General features: G+C 35.6%; 1 protein-coding gene across 3 annotated transcripts in view; it reads left to right on the top strand.

Moving 5' to 3' along the window:
- LOC140930492 (3-hydroxyisobutyryl-CoA hydrolase, mitochondrial-like) overlaps positions 1-9,781 on the top strand; it is a 19,870-nt gene extending 10,089 nt beyond the window's left edge. For 2 of the 3 annotated variants that reach the window (XM_073380207.1, XM_073380209.1), the window contains exons 7-17: positions 973-1,025; positions 1,683-1,761; positions 2,068-2,145; positions 3,002-3,069; positions 3,258-3,344; positions 3,705-3,763; positions 3,873-3,954; positions 4,974-4,988; positions 7,429-7,533; positions 8,968-9,001; positions 9,466-9,781. In XM_073380207.1, coding sequence (XP_073236308.1) covers positions 973-1,025; positions 1,683-1,761; positions 2,068-2,145; positions 3,002-3,069; positions 3,258-3,344; positions 3,705-3,763; positions 3,873-3,954; positions 4,974-4,988; positions 7,429-7,533; positions 8,968-9,001; positions 9,466-9,581 — 776 coding nt within the window. In that variant the 3' untranslated portion in view covers positions 9,582-9,781. The remainder of the gene's footprint in view (positions 1-972; positions 1,026-1,682; positions 1,762-2,067; positions 2,146-3,001; positions 3,070-3,257; positions 3,345-3,704; positions 3,764-3,872; positions 3,955-4,973; positions 4,989-7,428; positions 7,534-8,967; positions 9,002-9,465) is intronic. The other variant, XM_073380208.1, reaches the window with a different exon arrangement.
- Positions 9,782-10,682: the final 901 nt, after the last annotated feature.

Here is a 10,682-nt window from a genome sequence, read left to right as displayed (position 1 = left end):
TATTATTTACAAATTGGACAAGCATGTAGTCCTCTTACGTATTAATGATATAGCTGGTTAGGTAATCCAGATTTGTCAGCATGTTACAGAAATAATATTGCAAACTCAAACCATTTGTAGTTAAAACAAAAACACACTAACGATTTTTAAAACAAGTTTTTGTTATAGTGCCAACTTATCCTTTACAAGGCATAACACCTAGTACTAGCCTTTCTTTTTCACATTTTGTAGTCAACTGTAAATTTTAAAAAAGAGCTTTCAATGATACGGTGCTACAGGGGAAAACCTCCATTTTGAGTACAAAGAAGATAAAACAAAAATTCAAATACTTAATTTAAACACAAAAATAATTGAAAATACACATTTCATTCGTCATCTCAAACAATTTTTACAGACTTTGTCTGTAACTGGACATTTGAATGCCAAACATCTAAACACAATTACCATTGTTTCAGTTCTTGCATATTTTCCAGGAAAGTTATCGTGAAATATGCAGGATTGTTTCCAATACAAACTGTCACCAGTTTGGTCATACATTTTCCTTGTAGCCCAGACAAGAAACCAAAACAAAAAAGCAGCATTTGCTGTCATAAAATGACACTCAAAGCAATGAGAAGCCAAGAGCATTCGCCAGTGAACCACAATCAGCCAACTAGACTTTTTGGCATGTTGTCACAGGGACTTTGCACAGATTAGCTAGTTTGTATAGCCTATTGTACTTTCTGGAATTTGATTGGCTCAGACCAACTGTCCTTCTTTTTCTTAAACAGGAGAGTTTGCCTATAATTTCCAAAGGAAAGTCCAATCTGAAACTGTCCAAATTAATCCCTAACTGGATAGTTTGCTGACAATATCAAATTAACCACCGGCTGTATAATTATGTATTAAATGGTTGACTGATTTTTATTGTTTGTGTTGGTTGCAGTGGTATTAAAATCCATATTGTTACTAATATTTTGATAATTTTCTTAGGATCATTACAAACTCCATATGTGGCACTGATCAATGGAATAACTATGGGAGGGGTGAGTAAGGAGATAACTCTGCACTGAGCTCAACATTTACTTTATGCACTAGTTACCAGAATCAGTTCCTAAAGGGTAAATGGAATTGGTTCCCCCATGAGGCAAGAACAGGCAGAATGTTTTTTCATTGATGGGTCAAAAAAGTTTTGTTTAACAACCCACTGAAAACTGTTATTAATATCATGACCCAGTATGGATTCCAAATGTCTATGCGAGACTGCTAGGGTAAAATTCAATGCAAGTAAAATTCTGCTACATAATTATTAATAGCTTACAATAAATACAAATGCCAATGAAGTATAGCCATAAACACTGAACCCTGCCGAGGTATGAAGATCTTAAAAATGGTGAAAAACTGACTAAATTTTCATGACTAAAACACTGTGATGTACACTTCAGAAATGCTAGAAACCTCATTTTTAAGGACTAAAACTTCATGACACTTTTGCATTCAACAGCCATTCATTTGCATTTTGTGATCCTGTTACTAAATATGCTTAGTATTGTTTGGTGTAGTGTAGTAAGCAGTACAAGTACTGAGTAGTACTTTATTACTTCCTAGGGCAGAACAAGGAGATCTTGATTACGATCTGCCGGCTAGCCTACATGTATCCTCTGATGATGATACTATCTTTAATAGTAATGATAATCTTGCAGGGAGTTGGTTTATCAGTCCATGGCAGATTCCGAGTTGCCACAGAAAGCACTTTATTTGCCATGCCAGAAACTGCTATAGGTATGTTTTAACATTATTTAGGGCCTGTATTTCATTTAGATGTACATATAAAATTACTTTAAAAATACAATCATTAAAACCCATATTTAAGAACCTTCCTTTTTTCTATTTGGTTAAGTATGTGCTGGCAGAATTTTCCATTTTTTTTGCAAGGGATGAAATTTTCAAGGTCAATTTCCCCAAGCATATAAACTGACTTGAACTGTCTATTCATGGCAGCAGCATGCAACAGTGCTACTAAAAGTATGCATTTACAGTAAAGTCTTGTCAAACAGTTCCTTGAAAATTTTTTTCTTTTCTTGTTAGGTCTGTTTCCTGATGTAGGTGGTGGATATGTCTTACCCAGAATGAAGGATAAATTAGGTATCTACTTGGCCTTGACAGGTGAGAAGATCATCAACTACTTTACATGTAATCAACTATAATGTGTTTGTCTCACATCATTTTCTGGCTGTGAAAAAAATAATTCTTATAAATTCATATGAAATTTAATCTACCCTAAACTATATAATCTGAACATGGCCTTGCAGACATCTCTCTGCTGCAACAACTGACTGCAACTATAATTGACTATACGCCAGAGAGGTAGTCTCCCTTACACTACTTTTATTTAAGGGTCCTCATGCAATGCCCTGGAACACTGCGTGATGTCTCTTATAATGGCTGCAACAGGGACTACAGTAGAAGGAATCCCTAACCAAAGTGATGTGGATGCTTAGGGGTCTGAATTACAAAATTGTGGTCTCACTTAGGGTGTTCAGAAACAAAGCCACTGTTTTTCGCCCATAACATTATTGCTTTGGGTTTTCATGTAGAGAAATTTCTTTTTAAAAAATAGATTCATACATGTGTTGAAGACAGCATTTTTTTATTTCAGCATCTCAGCACAATATTATTGCAGCCACTAAACGCTCTTATTTGGGGTCTGTTTTACCTTTTTAGAGGTCAAATAGTCCTTAGCTATGCCAGAGGATTACTCTGACAAGCATCCTGAGGGCTGTTTGATCTTTTCACAAGGGAATCCCCCCTGGTATTGTACAAGATGTTAACATGTGCCATTCTTTCACAATTTACAGGTCCCGTTCATCTTCTCTCTCTTCACAAAACAAAAAATTACTGTATATTAATGATCACAACTGCAACTTATGCACACTCTTTTTTGCTGAATTGTCTCTAAAATTTTGCAGTTAGGTATGGTAAACCAACAAATTGTATTTATCAGTATGTATCTTTACTTTAGGCCATAGGTTAAAAGGTTATGATGTGAAACATGCTGGAGTAGCTACTCATTTTGTCACAAGTGAAAAGGTAATAATTTTTTGTGTATCGATCAGAAATCACGTTGTTGTGTTGTTTAACAAGGTCAGGATCTTAGTATTGACCTCAGAAATAAATGCTGTGCTAGTCATTGCATGCAAAATAACATTGATCACCCATCCTTTTTTTGTTTGTGAATATCAATGTTATGTTTTATTTTATTTATAACAATCTGGAAGCTAACAGAACTGGAGTCCAGTTTACTTAATCTTGTGGACCCACATGCAAACAGCATACAGGAGGTTCTAAATCATTATGACAAAAAGGTAGGAATACTAAACATTTTTCATTTGTAATTGTATAGTCTGAAAAAGGGAGCCAGGGGTGGAAAATGTCAAATAACAGCATATTAATATTATTAATAGAACCTGAATGGGATCAAACTATATCAACACCTTATCAACTGCGTGAACTGACCTTAGAGTGTATAAAAGCAAGTTAGTCTATTCAATGTAAAAATGTGGCATATTTTTACACCTACTGATGTAAGTTGCTATCATAGGTAGGTGATTTTGTTAGTTTTGGGGGTGAACAAGTACTGACTCCACTTGCTTTACTAAATACCAGCACCTTTTCAAACCTACTCCTGGTATTTTTATCTTTAAATTGTATACATCTTTCTGCAGTGCTCTGAGGAACATAGCAAAGAATTTGTTCTTGAGAAGTTTACCAACCAGATAAACAGGTTAAATTACTTTACACTTTACACTTAAATGATTAAGTCTTTTTTCTGTTGTGTGACGATCTGAACCACTGATCAATTTTGGGGGTAATAATATTTTTCTGCTTAACAGCTGCTTTGATCAATCATCTATGGAAGGCATTATTAAGGCTTTGGAGAAAGATGGCACAGAGTGGGCATTAAAACAAATTGAGGTGACTTTTATTCATATTCTTACAGTCAAAACTTTCCACAGTGGCCACCTTGGGGACAATGGAAAGTGGCTTTTTGAAAAGGTTAAAAAGGAGTGGAGTTAATGTATCCTGGGGAATGTCTAAAGTGGCCATATAATAATAACAGTGAAATCCCAACTTACGGCTATCTCATTAATATGACCACCTCATTATTATGGCCACTTTTGTGGCTGCCTGGCAAAAACCTCCTTACATTTTCTTGTAAAAAAACCCTCATTAATATACTGTATGGCCACCTGGTTAATACGGCCAGATTTTTTTGGCCCATTGGTGACCATATTAACAGGGTTCCACTGTATTTGTTTGCTGGTGAAGCTAACAAGTTTTATAAATCTAATTCTTTTCCTAGTAAAGTACATGTAATGTACGTTGCGTCGGTCTCTATAGTTACAGTAAAATAAATGATCAGGGCCCAGTTGTTCAAAAGGTGGATTATAATGCTTTCAACTGGATAAAGCATCATCTAGTACGGAGCAACACAATGAATGGTTTCCCTACTACTTGCAATTGTCTTCAGTGGATGGGTATTTATCCAGTGGATAGCGCTATTCAGCGTTTAAGCAACTGGGGCCTGATTGTAACAGATGGTGAACAATCAGATGACACTGAAGTCAAGATTTCACTTGCCGCTCTGCACCAGCTAATGTAATACCCACATTATTTTCATTACACCTTCATTCACTGAGTTCATTCAGTTCATTGCCTAACATTTTTACTTATACTGAAAGAGAACCTTTCTTTGACTTTGAAACAAACTCTAGCCTATTTTCAGCAGACATATATACTCTTAAAAGTACAGTTTGAAAAGAAACATATCCTGGACAAAATAGTACAGACATGAACTTCTTTGTATGGCGGCAAATTCTTTTGAACGAATACTGTTTCATTGTAACATGCCAAATGTCTGCTTAACCATTAAACAAGTTCATTACTGTTAAGACTGCAAAATATTAATTGTTACTTTCGTTTACTGTTTTTAGATCTTAAATAAAATGGTAAGTACACCCACTCCTTACAGTGTTTAATGGTAACAACTCAGATTTAATGTCACGTTATATAAACGAATTAGAAAAACAACTTTACTGTCGCTTAATTTTTGTGGAATCTGTGAGTTTTAGACTACTTGAAGATTCTTGTACGTGCATCATCTGAAGAGCACGTTGAGTACAACTATCCACAATCAATAATAAATTGTTCAATGATTAATATTTCTGGAGTATTGGCATCTTGTTTGTATACTGTAACTACTCATCAGAGTGACTTAGAAATAAATCAATTATAAGACCAAGTGTAAATACTGAACGTTTTAAAAATAGCTTTTTTTTAGTTTTTAAGTATAACCTAGCTGTATATATATTAGGTTTTAGAATTTTTTTTCACTTAATTTCCTTGTATAAACGTCTTAAAATAGCCTTTTGTAACAGATTAATTTGTAAGTATAACCTAGCTGTGCAAATATCAGATTTACGAATTAATTTTGAACTTTTTTTCTTTACTTGGATACAAGTGTACTTTATGCTTGCTTCTTATCACGTCAATGTAACATATGTATTATTATTATTATTATTATTATTATTATTATTATTATTATTATTATTATTATTATTATTATTATTATTATTATTATTATTATTATGTTGTCGCTGGTTGCCAACATTACCTTGATCGCTTTACCTTGAGACTCAACTCAATCCTTAACTTCATTGCCAAGTCACGTCAACCCGTAATTATTGTTCACTCTTCACTCTATGCCGATGTTAAAGGTTTTCTGAATCCGTCAATAATAACTGGTGAAAATTATGGTCCAGAACTTCTTTTCCTAATCCAGTCCAAGTGCCTAAATGTTCTGGAATGAACATTTTGGTTTCGAGTCTAACCTTAATAACAATGCAGTGCGTAGAAAAGAAAAATATCTGAACTTGATCAAAGAAATGAGTAGAAATTACAGATGTGTCTAAATCTCTCCATGAGCTCCCTTGGCGTTTTCTCCGACGAATGCTCCACGTTCTTAGACATGATGAATGACATGGGCATTGACAAAAAGCAGCAACTTAATATAATCAAGAAAATGATAAATATAGCCTTTAGAGCAACATCTTAATCTTTTGTTGTAGAAATAGGAATTGCGAGAGCCCAGACTTAATGCAATTTTGATTTTCTTTTCTTTTCTTTTTATTTAGTAGTATTTGTTAATTGCCTATACGAAGCGAGATTTACAATTGTACTTTTAAAAACACAATAAAGTTCCCATTATTATTATTAATATTTGGCAGTTTTACACGTCTGGATGCCCAGTATTAGTAAAAAAAAAAAAACAAAAGCTGGGCGTCTGTCCGTACCAACCCCTGCGCCGTGAAGTCTTTCTTATGTAAAAAATATTTAAATTTTAATAATATCCTAGTCACAACTGGCTCCTGTAAAATATCAAAAAATTGTTTCCTTTTGTCCTAAAATTTGTCCATCATTTTACTTCGCTTATGATCTATGGCAAAATCGTACTAAAAGTTTTAATAAAAATTTCAACATGCCATAATTTTTTTTTCTAAAAAATGAACACTTTAGCAACAGTCCTCGTTGTTTAAGCAAGAATTGTGAAACTGTGCGCAATGTTTAGTGTATTCGATATGACAGATCTCAGCATTCTTTTCAAGATGGAAGCACTCTTCTCTCCAACAAGTTCCTTTACTGCATGACTCACATCAGCTGAATATCCTCCCAGAACATCAAAACGATGTTATACTGTTTCACTTGGTAGCCAGGATTTCTCTCTCTCAATTCCCACATTAGTGGACCATATTTCTGTGTCTTCTCCATCTCTCCCCCCCCAACCCCCCCACTCCCACGCTAGGGCAGATCATGGGCGCAAGATAAAATTAGCAGGGCTGCTACGTCAACAGTTTGAAGAGAAAATTATTTAGCAACGCTGGTTACGCCGCAAAATTGCATTGAAATGCTTACAAATCTTACTTTTGTTGTATAATTTGCATATTTTAGCATCAGATCAAAAAAGTTTTTGTTTGTTTCGAGCAACTTTTGGGACACTTTCCTTACAAAAAGCAATTTTTGATTGTTTTTAGAGCAACTTTTGAGCAACTTTTTGAGAAATTACGGGAAACTTTTTGGAAAATCTCGAGCGACTTGTCGAAAGCCCTAGTCTTGTTACCATTTCTTCTTCTTCTTCTTCTTCTTCTTCTTCTTCTTCTTCTTCTTCTTCTTCTTCTTCTTCTTCTTCTTCTTCTTCTTCTTCTTCTTCTTCTTCTTCTTCTTCTTATTATTATTATTATTATTATTATTATTATTATTATTATTAACTATGATTTTTTGGGGGAGGCGGGTTTACCGAATTTATTAAGGAAGAGGCATCCTCGTTGCAGAATAAATAATTATTTGTACCTTTCGCTTAGGTCTCATTTTTTCCATTTCCTTGTTTTTTAGTCTCCCACATCTTTAAAAATTACATTAAGACAGTTACAAGAAGGAGCTAAGTTAAACCTTGCAGACTGTTTGAAGATGGAATACAGATTAACTCAGCGATGCATGGTAAGAAAAAATAAAAATATGCAGCTACTGTGTATTCCTAGCAAATAATTAACAATTAATGGACGAGGTTGAGCAAAATATCGTGATTTGTTAGTGGCGAGCAGATCAATTATTTGCCAAAGGTTGAGGTTGAGGTTGAGGCAAATAATTGATCTTCGAGACACCGGCAAATCACGATATTTTGCAAAAACCGAGTTCAGTAATTGTTTTACCATTCGATCACCGTGTTTGTTTTTGCCTTGGACGGAGGAGAACGCCTACTGTTCATGCACCGTACATGAGGTAGTAACCGTTCTGTATGCCATGTGGACGCCATCCTGGACCAGCTGGCACATTTCGATCCCATGTGTTAAGTTTTTCCCGCCCGGGAACTGGTATCTATTTTGTGACACTCGTTCACAGATGAAACATTGGCGATTTCTGTTTGCTGCAGGTTCGTTTATCCGATAAACAAACAGCGTTTTCTCGCAGTTTTCAATTAAGTATATATATTTTTTATATGGGAAAAACTCCATTTAAGATAATCGGATATGTAGATATTATGTTAACAATGTATTCTGCACACTGTATTTGCTTTTATGGATTCTAGCAAGATCAGTTTACGACCATATTTAATTCTATTACAAATCTTTTCACTTTCAAAACCTATTTACAGCGTTGTATTCGCTTTTGTTTGTCACCAGTTTTGAGTCATACGCGACGCTTTGACATCTTAATCAATGAACTTTTCAGATTACTTTAATTTTCTGTAACCCAATTTTTACCCAATTGTATTGACCATCCTACAGTGCAAAAGAATATCTTGTGGATCATAGTCAGAGTGTGGCCTGTTGTTACTTACATGTACTTTACCGAGAGGTTAGGCCAAGTAAATGTAAAAAGTACAGGGCGCTCTTGCGTTTTTGAGGAAACTGAAATAGTAACGAATTGTTAAGTGGGCGGACAAACAATAGCACTGATGAAGACAGCTGCTGATATTCATAGTGTTTGACTCTTACAAACTCATCAAGTAGTGCACCCCCCCCCCCCCCTTTACGACTACCACTCACTACCCACCCACCTCCTATCGAACGCACTCCCCTAATTTGCAATTAATAATAGTTTAATGAATATCTTCGGGAAGCGAGGAGATCTGTTTTCTTTTTTCACGCAAGAGCGATCGTAAGAAGGAGAAAAGCATAGTTTCATTTACGCATGAGTAGAATATTATTTCAGCCAAACCCAGTTGGACGACATTGCGCATGAGCAGACCATTATTTGTCGGCAGTTATTTGCAGATCACATGGTGGGCTCTCGACCAATGAAAAAGAAGAAAAATTTGCGTTGAATAATAACGCCATCTGTTTCTATTGTACCCTATTGTATCCTGCGGTCAAACTATCTGTGAAGATTTGATATATTTTTCTTTTCTTTTTGATCATTATTCTTTTTCAGGAGGATAACGATTTTTATGAAGGAATTAGAGCAGGTAATAGTTTGATTAGCTTGGCGATTTAGCTTGTAAGAATAATCTACAATGTAATGAGTCCCTATTGATAGTTTGAATGTACAGACAGCAGGTGCGGTTACACACATCATGGTAAAAGGCATTTCCCACGGTAAAAGAAAAAGGCGCGGTAAATTTAAATTACCGTGGGTTTAAATTACCGAGGTAACATTTGGTTACACATTAATTAATCACTAAGGTAAACAAGCCGATCTTACGCCTTCATTTGCACTACTGCAACCCTATTTCAGTAATAATCGCCGTCGATAATGGCAGGATTTAATGTTCTGTTGACAAATTGACTTATAATTTTAGCACAATTTAATCTTGTATGTTAGTCCCGATAACTGTGCGAAGTTATATACCATTTTTTTTAAATCAACGCCTTAGATTCCATTTTAAAGTTGGGCCATTTCAATCTTAATTCTTCTCATTTTGTCTTGTAGTTTTGATAGACAAAGATAACAGTCCTAAGTGGAACCCTAGTACTTTGAATGGAGTAACACAGGAAAAAGTGGAACACTACTTTGAAACATTAGGAGATAGAGAACTTGTTTTATAATACTCTAAAAATTTCATGAAACTGGATTTTCATATAGCTTATGAAAAATTGACCTGTGCCTGTTGGTGCTGTGGTTTTTGCATATGAATGAAAAGAGAACAAGACAGTGAGGTTGATCCTCAACTCTTCGTATTTCCTGTAGTATACCTAGTATACGTGCCACATGAAAAGAACTGAATAAAATTTATCTTGCTTTTAAATGGCGTGAGGTGCCGTCTCTAACGACGTCTGAGGGTGTGACGCGCGCGAGCAGCAGACCTAGTGCACTCAGTTACCAGTTTAAATCTCGCCATTTAACAAATAAAGAAGCCGTGCCTACGCTCTGTTCTGTTGTAATGCACGCTGGAAGCAGCAAGAGCACCAAAGAAGTCAGGGTGTCCAGTTCCTATTTTTTCCTATTTTTTTGAGCATATTCCTATTTTTAAACTAAAACCTCCCATTTTCCTTTTTTTTAGCTGTGTAACAAAATTGAAAATGGAATTATAGTTGTATGTGTTTTAGAGTAAGGTTTATCGTAAAGCAAGTAGTATGTTGGCAGTGATGTTCTGGATCTGATGATTGATGTTCTGATGTTATGGATGAGAGATGATAAGTTAATGCTAAATGACGATAAAACTGAGTTCTTGATCATTGGCACGGAACGACAGTTATCAAAGGTGTCCGTTGACAAGATCAAGATCGGCCAAGCTCAGGTATCGCCTGCCTCTTCAGTGCACAATTTGGGCACCTGGTTCGATTCTCATCTGGACATGTCGACTCATGTGACTAAGACTTGTGCTAGCGCGTTTTATTATTTGTACAATATCCGGCACATTAGGAAGTATTTGTCTCGTGAGTCCACCGAGAGCCTTGTTCACGCGTTCATCACAAGCAGGCTTGACTACTGTAATGGTTCACTGTACGGTGCTCCTGAGTATCAAATTAAGAAACTTCAAAGAGTCATGAATCCCAGTGCTCGATTGGTTTACTGTGCACCTAAGTATTGTCACGTTACTCCTTTGCTAAGAGAACTCCACTGGCTACCAGTGCGCTTGCGCGTAGATTTTAAGATTCTCCTTGTTACATTTAAGATTCTTCACGGTGTTGCGCCTAGCTATCTTA

Source organism: Porites lutea, chromosome 3, assembly GCF_958299795.1.
Source record: "Porites lutea chromosome 3, jaPorLute2.1, whole genome shotgun sequence".
Lineage (NCBI taxonomy): Eukaryota > Metazoa > Cnidaria > Anthozoa > Scleractinia > Poritidae > Porites > Porites lutea.
The sequence above is the reverse complement of the archived record's forward strand: the minus strand, read 5'-3'. Positions and strand labels throughout refer to the sequence as shown.